The 20,587-nt window shown below is 34.8% G+C and overlaps 3 protein-coding genes across 6 annotated transcripts; 2 read left to right on the forward strand and 1 right to left on the reverse strand.

The window, feature by feature from the left end:
* The first annotated feature begins 260 nt into the window (after nucleotides 1–260).
* On the forward strand, nucleotides 261–4,151 carry LOC21404903 (calmodulin-binding receptor-like cytoplasmic kinase 2). The gene is made up of 6 exons (XM_010106389.2): nucleotides 261–541; nucleotides 657–895; nucleotides 1,101–1,269; nucleotides 1,684–1,773; nucleotides 2,044–2,345; nucleotides 3,803–4,151. The coding sequence occupies exons 1-6, from the start codon at nucleotides 316–318 to the stop codon at nucleotides 4,127–4,129; spliced, it is 1,353 nt and encodes a 450-aa protein (XP_010104691.1). The 5' UTR covers nucleotides 261–315; the 3' UTR covers nucleotides 4,130–4,151.
* Nucleotides 4,152–6,198: 2,047 nt separating this feature from the next.
* On the forward strand, nucleotides 6,199–12,005 carry LOC21404904 (alpha-glucan phosphorylase, H isozyme). Of its 3 annotated transcripts, none has more exons than XM_010106390.2 (16): nucleotides 6,199–6,406; nucleotides 6,663–6,899; nucleotides 7,033–7,212; nucleotides 7,511–7,687; nucleotides 7,767–7,852; nucleotides 8,022–8,211; nucleotides 8,416–8,508; nucleotides 8,675–8,859; nucleotides 9,000–9,117; nucleotides 9,191–9,319; nucleotides 9,566–9,784; nucleotides 9,881–10,084; nucleotides 10,168–10,326; nucleotides 10,772–11,035; nucleotides 11,187–11,377; nucleotides 11,611–12,005. In XM_010106390.2, exons 2-16 carry the CDS (start codon nucleotides 6,687–6,689, stop codon nucleotides 11,735–11,737), a joined length of 2,535 nt encoding a protein of 844 aa, XP_010104692.1. In that variant the 5' UTR covers nucleotides 6,199–6,406; nucleotides 6,663–6,686; the 3' UTR covers nucleotides 11,738–12,005. The 3 variants fall into 3 exon arrangements, with proteins under 3 accessions (XP_010104692.1, XP_024026769.1, XP_024026770.1); XM_024171001.1 differs by lacking the exon at nucleotides 6,199–6,406 and adding an exon at nucleotides 6,479–6,552; XM_024171002.1 differs by lacking the exon at nucleotides 6,199–6,406 and adding an exon at nucleotides 6,483–6,531.
* A 181-nt stretch (nucleotides 12,006–12,186) lies between these two features.
* On the reverse strand, nucleotides 12,187–15,443 carry LOC21404905 (serine/arginine-rich splicing factor SR45a). 2 transcript variants are annotated; one of them, XM_024170961.1, is made up of 7 exons: nucleotides 15,281–15,443; nucleotides 14,541–14,563; nucleotides 14,406–14,444; nucleotides 14,133–14,241; nucleotides 13,830–13,979; nucleotides 13,325–13,388; nucleotides 12,187–13,238 (listed from the first exon to the last, which is right to left on the reverse strand). In XM_024170961.1, the coding sequence occupies exons 1-7, from the start codon at nucleotides 15,281–15,283 to the stop codon at nucleotides 12,433–12,435; spliced, it is 1,194 nt and encodes a 397-aa protein (XP_024026729.1). In that variant the 5' UTR covers nucleotides 15,284–15,443; the 3' UTR covers nucleotides 12,187–12,432. The 2 variants fall into 2 exon arrangements, with proteins under 2 accessions (XP_024026729.1, XP_024026728.1); XM_024170960.1 differs by having other exon boundaries at nucleotides 14,358–14,444.
* Nucleotides 15,444–20,587: the final 5,144 nt, after the last annotated feature.

Below are 20,587 nucleotides of genomic sequence, written 5' to 3' on the forward strand. Positions count from 1 at the left end.
ACTTGAATTAAAAACTCAAATTAAAAATTTGAATTAAAAACTTAAACGGACCATACTTAAGAATATGCATCTTTCCATTGACGTATAAAACTTTTTATAATACCGTTGCCTTGCCACCAAGTACCAATTGAATTGAATGCGAATGAAAAGCTAGCACGCCTTGCTCATTTGAACTTGGAAGTTGGAACTGGTCCTACATTCATTAACTACGAATAAACAAGCTAACACATCAAAGCTGACCACTTTTCTTTGAATTTTCATCAAAAAGATAAATGATCAAATGACTCAATAGAGGCCAACCATAACCACCTGCAAATGAAGAGAACTCCCAGTTCTTCCCATAGCCTTCAATCAAGCCTCAGAAAACAAGAATCCAGCAATGACGCCCCAAACAACTCCCACCAAAATTCTAGCTCTGCTCTCAAGTATATCAGAGCTGCAGCCAAAAAAGTTGCAGGAATTCTCACACTGACCTTTCTCTTCAAACCCAGAAAGGCCACCAAAAAAGCCATAAAGAATGGCCAAATTAGAGGGGTTTCTTGTAAGTTACTCTTGATCTCTGATTTCATTTTTGATCTCAATTCTAAAGGGTCATCGGTGTCAAACTTTTGTTTCATTAAAAAGTTCTTGATTTTGTTTTCCTTCTTGTTGTGCAGCTTCAATTGATCTTTCCACAGGAAGCTATCAAAGAAGTTTCTCAAAATTCGATTCATTTGGTTCTTCCGGTACTGCTGCGAGTGGACTCGCTAGGACACCGAATTTCTCCTATGAAGAGATTTTCAAAGCAACCCAGAAATTCTCTCCGGCAAATATAGTAGGTACGGGTGGCTTTGGAGAAGTGTACAAGGGAAGGCTCGAAAACGGAACTTTCGTAGCTGTAAAGCGTGCAAAAAAGGTATATCTTATTTTATGATATCACAAAAGAATTAGCTATTTGTCACTTTATTTACATACCTTATACATCATAAGCATGTAACAAAGTTGAACTTAGTGCATATTGTTCATCTCTTAGATTTATAAAGGTAGGAATTTATATTTATACTTGTGATCTTTTTAGATTTATTTTTATTTGCATATTGGTAACTTAAGGTCTATGGCAGAATACATATGACAGGGTTGTGTCCTCAGAGTTCAAGAATGAAATTATAACCTTGTCAATGATTGAGCATCTAAATTTGGTAAGATTATACGGGTATCTGGAGCATGGAGACGAGCGAATCATTCTGGTTGAGTATGTTGGAAACGGGACACTTCGGGAACATCTCGATGGTAAGTAAAGTAACAATTTGTTAGAATTTTAAGGGTGAAATTAGTGCAGAATTTGGAAATCTGAAATAAACATACTTAAGTATTCTGTGAACATAAACGAATAGGTTTCTGAATAGGTTTCACATGTACATCTTGGCGGTTTTATTTGATATTTCCATACATAAATTTGTTGAGTTCTTGCAAAAACTAGAATCCATTAATTTCCCATTGAAAGAAATTATATTTTAAAGCTTTTTGGTTTTGGGGCTTTAAAATGGATTAGAAGAAGATGAGAGACAATTACTGAAATGCATGTTCTTTTTCCTCCTGCTCTCACAATAATTTGTCTCTGTAAAGATTATTATAAGAAAATTGTTCTATAATTTGTAACATTTTCAAAAAACATTGTGATAAGAGCAGACTTTTGTTTTTAAGGTACACGCGGAAATGGACTTGAATTTGCAGAGCGTCTAGATATTGCAATTGATGTAGCTCATGCAGTTACCTACCTCCACACGTATTCAGGTATCCATAGATCAGCTCTAACCTAAATTTGCATAGCTTGTTGCTCGAATAGGAACTTCTTCCCTTGTTTAGTGGCAAAGATAAACAACATATAGATAGTACAAATTTTGAACTTCTTCTTCTTCGTCTTCTGTTGCTGAAGCAAATGAAGGGAGATTTTTAAGTGTACATGTGCGTACTTTACAGTTTATTGGAGATCAAAAAAATGTCCTTTTGACACAGTTCTAGAAACATTCATTTGAATACGAACTTTTCTGAAAAATTTGGCAGATCCTCCAATAATCCACAGAGACATAAAATCATCAAACATCCTCATCACGGAGAAGCTACGAGCGAAAGTGGCTGATTTTGGTTTTGCACGGCGAGCGGCAGATCAAGAAGTTGATGCCACTCACATTTCAACCCAAGTTAAAGGAACAGCAGGCTATTTGGATCCTGAGTACCTTAGGACATATCAGCTGACTGATAAGAGCGACGTTTACTCCTTTGGCGTGTTGCTTGTGGAACTGATGACAGGAAGACACCCCATTGAGACTAAGAAGCCTAATAGCGAGAGACTGACAATAAGATGGGTAAGTATATCTGCTAAGCAACTTTGGCAGAAGTTAGCTTTGCTTCATTGTGAGGAAACTTTATATGGTAGTGCATGTTTCTGAACGTTTAGATTCAGTCAAAATCACATAAAAAAATGAAACAAGTACGCAAAACTGACAAAACCTGATATCGATCTGACGGTTCAAAACACAACTCTACCAATGGGGTATTTCTTCATACCTTATGTAAAAATCTCATATAGTGAGATGCACCTCATCTACACATTATCTGGTTGCCAGGAAATATTGAGGCCAATGCCAAAACATCTGTTTATTTTTAGCAACTAGTGGATTAAATAGCCAACCTTAAGTATAGTAAGTTTGTTCAAGGAAGAAACCCAATTACAAGCATCAAGTGTTAAAAAGGGAGGCAATTTTAATTTGTTGTTCTAATAAAAGATGAGGTCTAGAAATCAAAATTTTCACGGTTTCAACTACTCTTACGCAATGCCTAGGTATTTTCAAGTGACTGGTGATTTTCTGTCAATCTGTCTAATAGTGTTGTTTTCCCCCTTGATGTTACCCGTAAGTTAATAGCATTACTCATGGATTATTTATCTCTCAAAAGAGAGAAGAATTGATGTAATTACCTACACATTTGACTTGCTATGCTACATGGAGCATGAAATAATTTCATATCATCCTTCACATGGATGTGCACTCCATGTTGCCTGAGCATATAATTGCAGTCTCTCAATTCCAGCTCTAATAACACTCCCTTTGTTCCTAGTGTTCCTTTGAGACATTCATCACATGAGACCAGAGTAATTCGTTTCCATAACTAGTTGCATTTTCCCCTTCACATGGTGTGTTCCCATGAATGGACTATGAATCAGTAATAGAGGCGATTTTCGCCGAACATCAGCCTGCTAATGTTAGATGAGATATTAGATTGCTCCGAAATGAAAGGTAACATGCACATAAGGTGGAATTCTGTTTGCCAAAATGGTAAAACAAGATCAAATGGCATTGAAAGGAATCAGTCCAGAATCCCTTGAGGTAGTGTCTGAAAGTGGAACAACGAGTACACGAGTATTTGGCCTTTCTATCAAGAAACCAGTGTTTGTTCTAATGTTTTCACCACCGACCTTTTAAGCCAAAAGATGATTACTGATCGAATTTGGACTTTCTAAGGACTTGAGCTTCCATCTTGAAAAGTCAACCTAGAGTAACCAATGTCCTTATAACTCGGTATTTATTTTTGTGTTTAAACGATGTCGGACGCGGGATTGTTTTTACCCTGTACAATTACAGCCTTCACTCCCACTGTTTATACAATATCAAACAGTAAAACTTACAGCGTTATTCTAGTAATGCGGGAATTGTTAAAATTTCAAGGAAATACTCGTAAAGTTCTTATTCTTTTCCATTCAAACTAACACAGATGCAAAGAACTTAACAAGCTAGTGTGAAACTTTTTGTATTCATTTATGCAGGCAATGCAGAAGCTGAAACAAGGAGATTCTGTACTTGTCATGGACCCAATACTGAGAAGAACCCCAGCATCAACCATGGCATTGGAGAAAATCCTCAAACTAGCTCACCAATGCCTTGCATCTCTAAGACATTCAAGACCTTCCATGAAAAAATGCGGTGAGGTATTATGGGGAATTCGAAAGGAGTTTAGAGAAAAAGCTTTCCCTCCTCATCCTACGTTTACTTCTCATCATTCAGCCAATTATCCTCAGACGGATTCAAGACAGACTAGACATATTACATTTGGGATTGAAGATGAAGATAGTCGCAAGTTCATCTCTGCATAATTGAGTGTTTTCTTTTCTTTTCCTTTTTTTTTTTTTTTTTTTTTTGGGGGGGGGGTGCCAATTTGTTTATACATACCGTTTCTTATTTATTATTCATACATCATTCTCATATTATAAAAATTCTTTGAACCGTATTAGTCTCAATATTAAAAAATTGAAAAGGTTGTTATTTCATTGAGTGGGGTGCCAATTTGTTTATACATACCGTTTCTTATTTATTATTCATACATCATTCTCATATTATAAAAATTCTTTGAACCGTATTAGTCTCAATATTAAAAAATTGAAAAGGTTGTTATTTCATTTATTTTTGATTTCTTCATAACTGAGTAAATTAGTTCGGAGAATTATTGGTAAACATAGTTATGAATTCTTCGTGTTACATCATAATAATTATGTTTAGATTAAGAAAAATATTGAATTTAATGAAACTGTTTCGAAAGATACAAAACCGGTGATTGATATAGAGACACCCTATTCCAACTAGTTGGTAGAATCCACCACTAGGTAGTCTTAAAACTGTGAGACTGGTGTAGTGAGGACGTTCAGAAAACAAAATCCCAGCTGGGGCAAAACACGCAAGTCACACAGTTTGGAGTTTTACTCTCATCATGTAGCGGAACAAAAATATTCAATTAGAATATCGGAAATAGGATTTCTATAAACATGTATCATTCATTGATTCTATAGAATTTCTATAAACTTGTATCATTCATTGATTCTATAGAATATGGAGGTAATTAGAATGTTGAGAGAACTCTCAAACAACATTATTAATCATCTAAACTTAATGACAAAATAATAATAAAGGTTTTAAATAGCAAAACTTATAATCCTATCTCTAATTTGAATTCAAAATCCAAATCCTAAAGATTATGAATTCTATACCTATCTGAATTCAAAATCCAAATCTTAAAAGTCATCACAAAAACAAAATAAAAATAATCCAAAAATAACTAAAACACCCTAAAGCAAGACCCAATTTAAAGTACAAATAATTAACCATAAACTTCATAAGCTATATGAGTGCAGCATGAGGACAGGTTTTGGCTCAAAGAGAGCCCTGCTCGATTATCCCCTTTCTGATGGCTGATTATCTCTACTTAAACTTTTCAATTTGCAAAAAAAAAAATCTGTATCGTGTTATCATGGTATTTTTTTTTTTTTTTCATTTCTAACCATAAAATTCTCTAATTTTTTATCCAATTCAAAAAATCGGAGAAGAATTACAGAGGGAAAAATACTAAAGGTGCGTTTAGAATTCGTTTTAAAATAATTTTATTTTTTATATGAAAATAGAAATGAAAATGTTTTTCATCTTAGACAGAAATTTTTTTTAAAAATGTGTTTGGTAATTTTATCAAGAGATTATTTTTAGTATAAAAAAATCTATTAATATCTCTCTTTCTTTCTGCTCGAGAGATGAGAAAACAGAAATAAAAAATAAAAAATAATTTTTCATTTATCTCATTTTACACTAAACTAAAAAATCATTTTCATCTTTATTTTTGATCTTTAATTGTGTCAAACGTCATTTTTCTCTCATTTTTATTTTTTTCTAAAAAAACATAAAAAATAAAAATAAAAACAACTCCAAACACATATTAAGGGCCCGTTTAGTTCGCTGATTCGAGTTTTTAATTCGAGTTGAGATGTGACTTTATGTGAGAGCTTTTTACTGTAGTAAAAAAGTTAAATGTAACTATTTCTAAGAACTTTTTACAGTAACAAAACTCAAATCGGTAAAATGAACTATTCTAATAATTTTTAAGCTAAACAGAAATGACGATCCAAAGCCATGTGAAATCTTGCGTGAAATCTTGTGATCAGTACTGCGTCCGTGAAATCTTGTGATCAGTACAGCATTTGGATGCATTGGCATTGCTTTCCTTACTCCAAAAGCAAACGACAGCGTTTCGGCCCAAACATCGTCAAATTTTAACGATCAATATCTATCGTGAAAGCAAAGTCAAAACCCACTTTTTAATTAAATGCGAACACGTGTGCTTAGCCCCTTCAATATCTGATCCCGAAATGGCCCAGACTTGCCATGTAAGCCGCTCATTTAACTCCACTCTCTCTTCTCCATTTCCATGTGAACCTTCACGTTCACTTCAATCACTTTCCCGAGAAAATAGAAAAGAAAATTTAAAAAGAAAAAAAGCTCACTCCAACTTCTTCTCCTTCTTCTTTTCTCCGATATTTTTCTTTTTTCACAGAAGCTTCCAAAGATCTCAATCTCTCTGGCACTTTGTCCGCTTTCCCAAGAAAATCAGTGTACGTAGCATATTCTTTCTCTCTCTAAAAATATCTCCTCTTCCACTTTCTTTATTTATTAGACTCTTCTCTTCTTCGCTAGTGCTGTATCCAAGTACCACTTCTTTATTCTCTTTAACGGTTCGGTACTGAAATTTCACGAAAAAGTAAATTCATTTTGTTTAATTTTGCAGTATCTACAACTGTATGACGCTGAATTTCTTCATTTTGATAAAGTTCTCTCCCTCTCTCTTTCTTTTTTTTTTTTTGGGTGCAGATTTCTGAAAATTGGTACTAGGCCATGGCGGCGGCGGTGAAATCGAATGGCGGTACTGGTTCTAGAACCTCCTCGAAGGTTCCAGCAGCTGCGAAACCGCTGGCCGAAGAGCCGGCGGAGATTGCGTCGAACATCAGTTACCACGCGCAGTACAGCCCTCACTTCTCGCCGTTCAAGTTCGAGCCCGAGCAAGCCTTCTACGCCACCGCCGAGAGCGTCCGTGACCGTCTCATACAGGTTTGACTCCACACTCTTGATCGAAGATCTTTTCGGACTCCGATTTACTTTCTTATTTTCTTGTTTTTCAGAGAAAATTTGTGGAGAGATTTGATTATTATTGTTTTTTTTATTGCGTATTATTTTTTGGCAGCAATGGAACGAGACGTACCAGCATTTTGATAAGGTGGATCCGAAGCAGACGTACTACTTATCGATGGAGTATCTTCAAGGACGAGCTTTGACGAACGCGATTGGGAACCTCAATATCCAAAATGCCTATGCAGACGCTTTGAATAAGTTGGGACATGATCTTGAGGAAATCGTAGAACAAGTAAGCCTCGATATGAATTAGCTTTGAGCAATATTCTATTCGGTCTTGTATTGGTTTATCATATTCTTGTGGCAGAAATCTCGATGCTTTTACGTTAGTTTAGGAATTTTACCTGGTGAAGTTACGATTTTTAGCCAAGTAGTCTTCTTTTGAAATGAATAATTTGCCTGCTTGAATTCTATTTCTTGGTCTTTAAGTATAGGCTAGTCTGGATATATATATATATATATATATATATATATATAATTCAATTTCAGCAGAGAGTGGGTTGATGATTGTTGGGAATGAATCTTTGTAGGAGAAAGATGCTGCCCTGGGAAATGGTGGTCTGGGAAGGCTTGCTTCGTGCTTTCTGGATTCAATGGCGACATTGAATCTTCCCGCTTGGGGTTATGGTTTGCGGTACCGATATGGGCTGTTCAAGCAACGAATCACTGAGGAAGGCCAAGAAGAAATTGCTGAGGATTGGCTAGAGGTTCTGTCCTTCTCTGTATCTGTAATTTTGTTTCTTCTATACAGTCTTTGCTTAATAACTTTTAATGGAAATTATGCAGAAGTTTAGTCCTTGGGAAATTGTCAGGCATGATGTGGTGTTCCCTGTCCAATTTTTTGGCCACGTTAAGGTCAATCCTGATGGATCGTAAGTGACTGTTAAGTAATTTCTCTTTGAAAATGCCGCTGCATAAATTATAGATGGGATTTTACCAAATTATTCAAGAGTAATTTGCTATCTTAAATAAAGATGAAACTTGATTGCACCGAACGTCTTTATCTGAACTAAAAATACCTGTACTATGAATCTTTTACAGGCGAAAATGGGTAGGGGGAGAGGTATTCCAAGCTCTGGCCTATGATGTGCCAATTCCAGGATACAAAACCAAGAACACTATTAGCCTTCGTCTTTGGGAAGCAAAGGCTACCTCTGCGGATTTCAACCTATTTCAGTTTAATGACGGACAATATGAATCTGCCGCACAGCTTCATTCTCGAGCTCAACAGGTAGGTTGTTGCTCATATATCGAAAAGTATTTCAGGAAGTGCACACCCTTTCTTTGAAAAGAGCCATGAATTTTTGATTGAGTACTGATATTGACTCCTACTGCCGTTGTTACATTTCCACTGAAAATGTTCATTTAATGTTAAATTGTTCTCTTTCTAAGAGTTTCTCTCGCATCATGTTCGTACCGAATCGTGAGTCTGCAGATTTGTGCTGTTCTATATCCTGGAGATGCTACCGAAAATGGAAAGCTTTTACGGCTGAAGCAACAATTTTTCCTCTGCAGTGCATCACTTCAGGTTCGTTGATCTTCTCTACTCATATTGAGTGATAAAGTGGCTATAAAGCTTTGTGTCAATGACCATTACTTTATATATTGAGGATTTCCTATTCCATGTTCAGTTGTTTGTTTGTCTTTCTATTAGAGCTCAGTCCATAATCCTGTTCCCTGAAAAAAAAATGCAGGACATTATCTTTAGGTTCAAGGAGAGGAAACCGGGAGAAGGCTCACGGAAATGGTCCGATTTCCCCAAGAAGGTTGCTGTACAATTAAATGATACTCATCCTACACTTACTATTCCAGAGCTAATGAGATTGCTATTGGATGAGGAAGGACTTGGATGGGATGAAGCGTGGGAAGTGACAACAAGGTCTATTACATGTCACATATTAAGATATTTTTTTAGTGTGATTGTCATTTGTTGAGGCTGCTGGAGAGCAGTCTTTTTTTTTTTAATCTTAGTTTGGAGTTTTTTTTGGACCTAAACAGTGCGATTTTAATTTTGACCAGGACTGTTGCTTATACTAATCACACAGTCCTTCCTGAAGCGCTTGAGAAATGGTCAAAATCTGTGATGTGGAAACTTCTTCCTCGCCATATGGAAATCATAGAAGAAATTGACAAGAGGGTACATCTTGCATATATTCCTTCAATATATCTGTACCAAAGATTGTTCTTATGAAAATGAAAACTCCTTGCAGTTTATTGCTATGGTACATGCTACACGATCCGATCTCGAGAGTAAGATTGAAAGCATGCGCATCTTAGACAATAATCCACAGAAGCCTGTTGTGCGAATGGCAAACTTATGTGTGGTTTCTGCTCATACGGTAAGACATTAAACGCATTGGCAAATCTAAATCGAGTGTCTCCTGTAGCTCACACAATGTCACGTAAATCTTCAGCTACGGCCTACAGGACAGCTGATATTACTCGTATCATAAACAGTTCTTTTATCTTGCTTCCTTTTTCTAGTTCCCTCCTATGTTCAATGATACCACTTCTCCTTCATTAGTTGGTTGTTTGATTTCATTTGATTTTTTTTTTTAAACCGACTGATGCCTGATTATTTTCAGGTTAATGGTGTTGCCCAATTGCACAGTGATATATTGAAGTCTGAGTTATTTGCAGACTATGTCTCTATATGGCCAACAAAGTTCCAAAATAAAACTAATGGCATCACTCCTCGCCGATGGCTTCGGTTTTGCAGTCCTGAGCTCAGTAACATAATCACCAAATGGTTAAAAACTGATGAATGGGTCCACAACCTAGACCTACTAGGAGGTCTTCGGAAAGTGCGTATAAAGAATATATTTTTTCTTCCTCTTTATGACTTTGGTTACTTTTTATTGTTATCTTATTACTTTCACCAACGACGTTTTCTCCAACAGTTGGCAGACAATGAAGACTTCCAAGATGAATGGGCATCAGCCAAAATGGCTAATAAACTGCGTTTGGCGCAGTACATAGAGCGTGTGGCAGGTGTGAGTATTGACCCAAATAGCCTGTTTGACATACAAGTGAAGCGTATCCATGAATATAAGAGACAGTTGCTGAATATTTTGGGTGCTATATATAGATATAAGAAATTAAAGGTATAGTCTTCCCGTTGTTACGTTTCACATCATTTAGCTGATATTGTATTCTCTGATAACTAGCTTATACTGAATCTGGATAGGAGATGAGCTATGAAGAACGAAAGAAAACAACTCCACGCACCATCATGATCGGAGGAAAGGCATTTGCAACATATACGAACGCCAAAAGAATAGTGAAACTGGTGAACGATGTTGGTGTGGTTGTCAACAATGATCCTGAAGTCAACAGCTATTTGAAGGTTAGTTGTATTCTTCTCAGAATTGCAACATCTGTAATACATTTCAGGATCTTCAGATTTTCTGTGGCCATATAACTAGGTTGAAATTTCACGCATTTCTAATACATAGCACAGGCCTCGTTGCTCAGATTTATTTTGACATTCTAAAGACTAAAAGTAACTCAAACAGACCTATTCAGAGATTAAAGTAGTTTATTCCATCTGGTCATAGAATTGCTATATATTTGCATGATTCATCAAGGTCCTTTAGATTGTCTTCAGATAGCAGAAAATTCTAATACATGAGATGTTAATTTTGCAACATCTCTCAAATTTTCATACCTGATGATGCCTTTGATATTCTAAAGCTATATGTTTTATACCTCCATCCCCTACTCGTATTAATGCCCAGCCATGAATGTGGTCTACATAGACTTGTCTTTTTAAAACTGGCGAAACTTTTCAGGTCGTGTTTGTTCCAAATTACAACGTGTCTGTGGCAGAGATGCTAATTCCAGGAAGTGAGCTATCACAGCATATCAGCACTGCCGGCATGGAGGCAAGCGGCACAAGCAACATGAAATTTGCACTTAATGGTTGCCTCATTATAGGAACACTCGACGGGGCTAACGTGGAAATCAGAGAGGAAGTTGGAGAGGACAACTTCTTTCTGTTTGGTGCTACAGCAGATAAAGTCCCCACAGTGCGGAAGCAACGAGAGAATGGGCTGGTACATGGTGTCAATTTTTTCATTATTGGTTACAGTCAGTAGTTCACTCTGTAGGTTGAGGAGCATTCACACACATGGACTCTTCAAACCATTCTTTGATAGTTTTCTCACTTATTGATAATCTGACATCTTGGCCTCTTAAATCATTCAGTTCAGACCAGATAATCGGTTTGTAGAGGCCATGCAGTTTATTAGGAGTGGAGCATTTGGAAGCTACGACTACAACCCACTTCTCGAGTCTCTCGAGGGAAACTCCGGTTATGGCCGTGGAGATTATTTCCTTGTTGGCCATGATTTCCCAAGCTACATGGACGCTCAGGCAAAAGTTGATGAAGCTTACAAGTAAAGATAAAATAATAGCACCCTAAACTATTATTCGAAATTCTTGAGTTAATTTATTAACCACGATCACTTTCATGCTACGAACAAAATAAAAAATATTAACTTGTTTAATTTCATACGCATCTTGTGGAACAAAAAGTGCACATGTTGGTCTTATCATTTGACTAGAATTCTTCAATGCTCTTTCCATTGACGATGACATTCAAAATTATGCCCTTCTTATTCAACTACAGGGATAGGAGAAGATGGCTAAGGATGTCAATACTAAGCACAGCAGGAAGTGGAAAGTTCAGCAGTGACAGAACAATTGCTCAGTATGCCAAGGAAATTTGGAACATCGAGGAGTGTCGTGTACCATGAATCCAACCTGGACTTCTGGTTCTTGGCAACATGTTACAAATTCCACAGAATCACATGAAAAATAAGGAAAAAAGAGAACAATATACACCAATAAAATGCTACTCAAAGGCATTATGAGCTCGTACTCGTTTTGCTTACCCCCATCCCGTTTCAATATCTTGTGCTGTAATATTTTAAAAAACAGAGAAATAAATAATTTGATTTGCTGTAATATCCTAAGAAACAGAGAATTGAATAAATTGGTTTTCATATGCAATTGTTTCCTTTTATATGAATTCTTCACGCTTTTATACTTGCGTTCTCTCCCATTATAAGCAGCTTTAGGCACAAAAAACGGCACAATGAGATTTTTTTTTATTATAGGAAAACAAGGAGATTTATTCATCTCCACTTGCCCGTCTTTTTAATATCAACGAGGTTGTAGGTATAGCCTCTACCAATATAAAATAAATAAACTCAAGTTCTGAAAATTATATATCAATAACATGGGTGCGCAAACAGACGTTCAAGAAATCACCCGTTACACGCGCTAATTATTTAATGTCACTAAAATAGATATCTAATAGACGAGAAGCTCCAGATACACAGTAAATTGTCTACCAACGATCAATCTTTTTAGACACAACTCTGAAGAGAACCAAATATGCAGCCACTTAGTCATGGATGACAGCTCTAGGTGGAGATACAATCACTCCTCATGATGAAGGCGAGGCTGATCTAGGACTAGCAGATCTCGAAATAGATCTAGAGCTTGCACTCGCACTCCGACTCCAGCTTCTGCTCCTAGAGTAGCTACCCCGAGAGTGGTGCCTAGATGAACCTTTGCGAGACCTTGAGCTCCTACGAATTGGAGAAGCACTTGGGGGGCGACTGCTTGAGCTTCTCCCATCAGGAGAAAGGCTCCGTAAATAAACCCTCCTTGAACTTCTAGGTCTAGGTGAGACACTGCGTGAGTAGCTCCTTCTTGAGCTCCGCCTTGCCCTTGGCGAGACACTGCGGGAACGGTAGCAATGCTTCCTCTCGTAGTAAGTCTCATCTGGGGAATACTCCCTGGAGCGGTATCTTCTTCTCTCATAGTAGGAGTCATCTGGGGTATAGTCCCCGGAGCGATATCTTCTCTCATAGCAGGAGCCATCTGGGGAATAGTCCCTGGAGCGATATCTTCTTCCATAATACCGATCATCTGGTGAGTAGTCCCTGGAGTTATAAGGAGAGTAGTACCGGTCACGACAGCGCAATGGTGATCTGCTGTAAGGGGACCGTGACCGAGAGTAGGATCTGCGTCGACTTTCATAAGGAGAGTATGATCTGCGCCTCGTATAATAAGGGGAATATGACCTTCGTCTGTAATATGGAGAGTATGATTTCCTATGGCTGTACTGAGGAGAGTATGATCTACTCCTACTTCTATCCAGCGATGGGGGTGAGCGACTCCGGCTCCTCCTGATTGGAGAGTAGCTAGGAGATCGACGAGGAGAGTAGCTTGGAGTTCGTCGACGCACTAAAGAGAAAGAAGAACAGAAGATTAGAAAAGAACAATCATACAAGCCGCTGAGACCACAAATACTAATATTAAAATTCACGTACCACGTATTGTTCTTAGGCCAAGATACCGTCCTGGAGTAGGAGTACGCCCTCTTCGTCTCCTAGCCTGTAATAATATAGTTTTGAGTTAAATCACGGAAATACTAGACCACCACGAGAGAACAACACAGCCTAATAAGACTTGAACAATTGTTACGACATGGTCATAAATTCATAATAAGAAGAACATAAATCAGCACAATATTTAATTAAGCTTAAAAAGAGAGAGAAATGCAGGGCATACAACCCCATGATCTGATACTTCTTGTTGAGTTCGATTTGTTTGTTAGTTGTTTGGATTTTGGTGAAGAGCTGCTACACACAGCTAACCTGCTGCCACAAACACTTCAAGTGGAAGAAGCAAAGAACTTTCAAACTCAAATGAACTAATAGAAACCACATCCAGTAACTCTTATACAAAACGCAATTTGGCACAGAAGCCACTAGTGTTTTTGAATCTTGTAGTAGTCCACCAAATGATCAATAAACAAACATAAGCAACTATTACCTTCTCCACTGTGATTACACGGCCTTCAAGTACAGAGCGGTCCAAATACTTGATGCAGCGATCAGCCTCCTCAACACTGGACATCGAAACAAATCCAAAACCACGGGATTCTCTCGTGCACGGATCAACCACAAGATGAACATCCACAACCTAGGGAAAAGAATAAAAACAAAGGCAATAAGAAAAGAATAAAACCATTGAAAAATACAGTAACACATACAAGAAGAAATTTCAATGGGCAATTCTGTCGAATGAAGATTTGGTTGCTGTGCAAGTCAAAAAAAGGTGCAATTACTAGCATACCTTTCCCTCGGTCACAAAGTGCTTCTCAAGTTCTCGCTTCGTGATCCGAGGCGACAACCCTGTCACGTACAGATTGTTACCAGGATTATCAACATCACTTGAAGGGCTCCTGCCACCCAAAATACAATAAGATGATCAATACATTCAAGATGATCAATACATTCAACAGGTAAGACGACCCAATAAAAAGAAATGCATAAAGAAGCAGCTGGGTTAAGTCACCACCTTGACCGACTTCTTGACCTTGACACAGACACAGACCTCGAGACTGACCTACTGTATCGCTTGTTGGGGGACGGAGAACGAGAATACCTGGAAAATCAATCAAACATCATAATAAGCACACAGTCACGAATGAACCATAATCTTCATCAGAAGTCCAAGTTACACAGAACAGAAAGAACGCACCTTGACCTCCTGGAGTACGACATCTGGCACAATAGAAAAAAAAATCAGAATTTAGTTCCAAGACAAGAAGACGACTAAGAACAACGCATGATAAGCGGCATTTAATTAATAGGAAAAAAAAACACCAAAACTTGGAAAATGATAAATAAAAGTATCTAATCCAAAATGGAAAAGTGTGACATAAATTCTGCTCATGGTTTGTTCTCTCTCTCTCTCTCTCTCACTCTCTCTCTCTCTCTACAGAACAGATATCACAATTCACATGTTAAAACATTGAAACAAGGTTTTTGCTAATTTCACTTTTTGAGGTTGTCATTTCGGCAAACTTCTCCATGTTAAGCCGCAAAGTAAACAGATAAATATTGCATGTTCCATGATGTTATATTGCGCGTGTAATCCTAATCCTAATCAGGAACTTAAATTCAAAAACTACTTTCTCTATCTCAACAAGCAATATATCCCTTAGTCTAATGTTCATTTGATTGAAAAATCGTAAACCAAAGAAATAACATATAATTACCGCTGTATTATTCTGAGAAAAATTAAAACTGCGCCTACAACATATTTCCTAGGATTAATTCATACGACAAATAACGATTATCTTCCATTTTCAACAAACTCGGAATCAAAATTTTCATACAAAGATAAAGAACAACGAAACAGAATCTAATCGAACACCAAAACATAATCAGAGACCAAAAAAAAAAAAGATAACAGAAGAACAAGAGATCGAAACTTACCATAACAGAGAAGTGCAGAGAAAATTCTCGAAGAACACGAAAATGCTTTTTCTTTCGCTCGCGATTATCTGGACTCGCACACTGATCGTCTTCTGAACCTCTAGTACGGTTTAAAGAAAAAAAAATGGTCCTTCAAGAGTTGTGAAAAAATCCCGGGAGAAGGTTCTGGACGAGCGGACGCGAAGCCAACTTTCAATCCAGTTGAAAATTTCGTGGCTCGCGCTTCTCTACGGTTGTGATCATCTGCAACGCGCGTGCGGTCCCCTGGATTTTGCCACGTGGTTGATGGGGCTTGCTTCACTTTGACTTGATTGATGAATTTAGAATCATGATTTAAAATTATTTTTAATTTATATGTATTTTTATGAGAAAAAATATTGTAACGAACTATAATTCATGATTCGAACTATGATATAGATTCTTAAACAAAATACATACTAAAATCTCATTCATTTTACTGATTTAAATTTTTAATTTTAAGTTTTTACGATAAAAAAATTTTTAAAAAATATTATATTTAATTTTTTTTATTATAATAAAAAAATTTTAAAAAATATTATATTTAAACTTAAATTCGCAAAGTGAACGTACGTCTAGATTCAGAGGAATGGAATTACACATGCAATCTCTCTACCAAAAAAAAAGGAACATTTTGTAGACCACGTAAAATGAGTCGTGGGGATTTGGATTACACGTGCTACGAAACAATTCGTCTTTGGAGGCCGAAGGCCCGTTTTAGGTTATATTGACTTTTATCATAGTTAAATTTATTACAATAGTTTACATTTTGTGAACCAACAAAATTATGCTTATACTTTGTGTATTTGATTTATATCTTTAAATTTTGTGAGAGTTTTATGATTATTTATGCATATATTTGTATTTTATGAATTTTATATAGTTTTTAAATATCTTTAGTTGTTGGCATTCTCTAAAATAATTTATTTCTCTTGACATATGTCAATTCAAACTTAAAACTTGAAGTGTTATTGTAAAGTGTCTATAATAAAAGTTGATTTATGAAACTAATTAAATAAATGATATATTTTAAAATTATTTATTTTAAAATTATTTGAAATAAATAGCAGTTTACCGTTAAATTTCATTTACAATTAGTAAAAATATTTTTTCACATAAATTTTCATTTTACGATTGATAAAAAAGTTACACGTGAAAAAAGATTTTTTACCACGTAAATTATTCTTTACTAATCATAAATGAAACATTTACACCACAAACTATTATTTACTTTAAATAATTTTAAAATTTAACATTTACTTAATTTAGTTTTAAAAATCTGTTATTTACTATAATTTTTGACAATGTGTGTGGTTTTAATGGTTACTATAATATTTACTCATTAATGCGTATCATTATTTTAGTCATAAAATATTAATCCAACGGTTATAATAAATTATATAGTTGACTAAAAAACTTTATGACAATTAATAGATTTAGATTATTATTACGTCATATCATCATATTTATATATTTAGTGGTAACTACCGATGCAAACGTAACCATTAAAAAATCATAATTTCTGACAATAATAAATAAATGAGTAAATTCAAAAAGTTTTAAATAAACTATTTTCAGTTTTTCTTTATCACTAGTTTTTATCATTTATTTAAAACAACGATTATGTAAATTGTTATTAAAAAAAGAGAGAAAATGACAAAAAAAATAAAAGCAAAAGTAAGGGAAAAATCCGAAGTAAAAGACTAAGAAAAAAGATTTTAATTTATTTTGTTGCGTTTTAAATTTTTTTATTTTATTTTCTTTAATTTGTTTTTTATTTAATTTAGTGTAGATTTATTTTGTTTCAATGTATTTCTATTTAATTTTATTTTTTATTGGAATTATTTACAATAATTTTATCTAAGTAGTATCAAAAATTTGACGTTGTTAAAAATTTAAAATGGATAAAATGACTACAAATAAACTTAAAAATAATATATAAATATATTAAATAATAGTTATTTAAAAATTAAACAGGGATTTTTTTGCGGCCGTCGGATCAAAAAACAGAGCGGTTTAGATTGGCGCCTGAAGGACACACGCAGACAAGGGCGCGTTGGTGGTAAGCGTGGCAGTTGTCCGCGTCAGGTAGTGGGGCCCGCCACGTACTACGGTGGCGAATAAGACGACGGCAAATGGCCCAACTGTCGGCCGTGATATTTTCCGGTATGATCTAGTGTGTCTTGTACCGTGTAAGCTCAGTTTTTTAGCAAACAAAATGTTGACATGTAGCCACATAATTTAGCAAACTAATCATAATCCGCCACGTGGATTCCACGTTGAAGACTCCAATCAAGCACGACGCGTGGCATGTTCAAGTAAGCGTAGTACACTGAATCATTTCCTTAACCAAAAGAAAGAAAGGAAAGAAAAAAAAAAAAAAAAAAAGGGGACAAACTGCGCCTACAACATATTTCCTAGGATTAATTCATACGACAAATAACGATTATCTTCCATTTTCAACAAACTCGGAATCAAAATTTTCATACAAAGATAAAGAACAACGAAACAGAATCTAATCGAACACCAAAACATAATCAGAGACCAAAAAAAAAAAAGATAACAGAAGAACAAGAGATCGAAACTTACCATAACAGAGAAGTGCAGAGAAAATTCTCGAAGAACACGAAAATGCTTTTTCTTTCGCTCGCGATTATCTGGACTCGCACACTGATCGTCTTCTGAACCTCTAGTACGGTTTAAAGAAAAAAAAATGGTCCTTCAAGAGTTGTGAAAAAATCCCGGGAGAAGGTTCTGGACGAGCGGACGCGAAGCCAACTTTCAATCCAGTTGAAAATTTCGTGGCTCGCGCTTCTCTACGGTTGTGATCATCTGCAACGCGCGTGCGGTCCCCTGGATTTTGCCACGTGGTTGATGGGGCTTGCTTCACTTTGACTTGATTGATGAATTTAGAATCATGATTTAAAATTATTTTTAATTTATATGTATTTTTATGAGAAAAAATATTGTAACGAACTATAATTCATGATTCGAACTATGATATAGATTCTTAAACAAAATACATACTAAAATCTCATTCATTTTACTGATTTAAATTTTTAATTTTAAGTTTTTACGATAAAAAAATTTTTAAAAAATATTATATTTAATTTTTTTTATTATAATAAAAAAATTTTAAAAAATATTATATTTAAACTTAAATTCGCAAAGTGAACGTACGTCTAGATTCAGAGGAATGGAATTACACATGCAATCTCTCTACCAAAAAAAAAGGAACATTTTGTAGACCACGTAAAATGAGTCGTGGGGATTTGGATTACACGTGCTACGAAACAATTCGTCTTTGGAGGCCGAAGGCCCGTTTTAGGTTATATTGACTTTTATCATAGTTAAATTTATTACAATAGTTTACATTTTGTGAACCAACAAAATTATGCTTATACTTTGTGTATTTGATTTATATCTTTAAATTTTGTGAGAGTTTTATGATTATTTATGCATATATTTGTATTTTATGAATTTTATATAGTTTTTAAATATCTTTAGTTGTTGGCATTCTCTAAAATAATTTATTTCTCTTGACATATGTCAATTCAAACTTAAAACTTGAAGTGTTATTGTAAAGTGTCTATAATAAAAGTTGATTTATGAAACTAATTAAATAAATGATATATTTTAAAATTATTTATTTTAAAATTATTTGAAATAAATAGCAGTTTACCGTTAAATTTCATTTACAATTAGTAAAAATATTTTTTCACATAAATTTTCATTTTACGATTGATAAAAAAGTTACACGTGAAAAAAGATTTTTTACCACGTAAATTATTCTTTACTAATCATAAATGAAACATTTACACCACAAACTATTATTTACTTTAAATAATTTTAAAATTTAACATTTACTTAATTTAGTTTTAAAAATCTGTTATTTACTATAATTTTTGACAATGTGTGTGGTTTTAATGGTTACTATAATATTTACTCATTAATGCGTATCATTATTTTAGTCATAAAATATTAATCCAACGGTTATAATAAATTATATAGTTGACTAAAAAACTTTATGACAATTAATAGATTTAGATTATTATTACGTCATATCATCATATTTATATATTTAGTGGTAACTACCGATGCAAACGTAACCATTAAAAAATCATAATTTCTGACAATAATAAATAAATGAGTAAATTCAAAAAGTTTTAAATAAACTATTTTCAGTTTTTCTTTATCACTAGTTTTTATCATTTATTTAAAACAACGATTATGTAAATTCTTATTAAAAAAAAGAGAGAAAATGACATAAAAAAAATATAAAGGCAATCACTAGTTTTTATCATTTATTTAAAACAACGATTATGTAAATTGTTATTAAAAAAAGAGAGAAAATGACAAAAAAAATAAAAGCAAAAGTAAGGGAAAAATCCGAAGTAAAAGACTAAGAAAAAAGATTTTAATTTATTTTGTTGCGTTTTAAATTTTTTTATTTTATTTTCTTTAATTTGTTTTTTATTTAATTTAGTGTAGATTTATTTTGTTTCAATGTATTTCTATTTAATTTTATTTTTTATTGGAATTATTTACAATAATTTTATCTAAGTAGTATCAAAAATTTGACGTTGTTAAAAATTTAAAATGGATAAAATGACTACAAATAAACTTAAAAATAATATATAAATATATTAAATAATAGTTATTTAAAAATTAAACAGGGATTTTTTTGCGGCCGTCGGATCAAAAAACAGAGCGGTTTAGATTGGCGCCTGAAGGACACACGCAGACAAGGGCGCGTTGGTGGTAAGCGTGGCAGTTGTCCGCGTCAGGTAGTGGGGCCCGCCACGTACTACGGTGGCGAATAAGACGACGGCAAATGGCCCAACTGTCGGCCGTGATATTTTCCGGTATGATCTAGTGTGTCTTGTACCGTGTAAGCTCAGTTTTTTAGCAAACAAAATGTTGACATGTAGCCACATAATTTAGCAAACTAATCATAATCCGCCACGTGGATTCCACGTTGAAGACTCCAATCAAGCACGACGCGTGGCATGTTCAAGTAAGCGTAGTACACTGAATCATTTCCTTAACCAAAAGAAAGAAAGGAAAGAAAAAAAAAAAAAAAAAAAAAAAAGGTGACGAATCGTGGGGTGCAACGAAACGCCCCACCCTAGAAACGGATTCTCTCTTTTAGGGTAGGAAGGATTTAACTACATTTTGCCGTGTAAAAAAAAAACTACATTTTGTTAATATTTTATTAAATTAAGAAAATTCGTGATATAGGAAAAAAAAAAAAAGCAAGTAGCCGGTGCCGTGTAGTATAATTTTATA

This window comes from Morus notabilis, unplaced genomic scaffold (assembly GCF_000414095.1).
Source record: "Morus notabilis unplaced genomic scaffold, ASM41409v2 Scaffold101, whole genome shotgun sequence".
NCBI lineage: Eukaryota > Viridiplantae > Streptophyta > Magnoliopsida > Rosales > Moraceae > Morus > Morus notabilis.

Excerpts from the sequence above, each read along its gene's own strand:
- LOC21404903 (XM_010106389.2), top strand. The coding sequence starts at position 316 with ATGAAGAGAACTCCCAGTTCTTCCCATAGCCTTCAATCAAGCCTCAGA. Across the intron at positions 542-656 it reads CCAAATTAGAGGGGTTTCTT|CTTCAATTGATCTTTCCACA; the intron begins GTAAGTTACTCT and ends CTTGTTGTGCAG. Across the intron at positions 1,774-2,043 it reads CTACCTCCACACGTATTCAG|ATCCTCCAATAATCCACAGA; the intron begins GTATCCATAGAT and ends AAAATTTGGCAG.
- LOC21404904 (XM_010106390.2), top strand. The coding sequence starts at position 6,687 with ATGGCGGCGGCGGTGAAATCGAATGGCGGTACTGGTTCTAGAACCTCC. Across the intron at positions 7,213-7,510 it reads TTGAGGAAATCGTAGAACAA|GAGAAAGATGCTGCCCTGGG; the intron begins GTAAGCCTCGAT and ends GAATCTTTGTAG. Across the intron at positions 11,036-11,186 it reads AGCAACGAGAGAATGGGCTG|TTCAGACCAGATAATCGGTT; the intron begins GTACATGGTGTC and ends TAAATCATTCAG.
- LOC21404905 (XM_024170960.1), bottom strand. Across the intron at positions 14,242-14,357 it reads AGGTCAAGAAGTCGGTCAAG|GAGCCCTTCAAGTGATGTTG; the intron begins GTGGTGACTTAA and ends TTTGGGTGGCAG. Across the intron at positions 13,389-13,829 it reads GTGTAATCACAGTGGAGAAG|GCTAGGAGACGAAGAGGGCG; the intron begins GTAATAGTTGCT and ends ATATTATTACAG.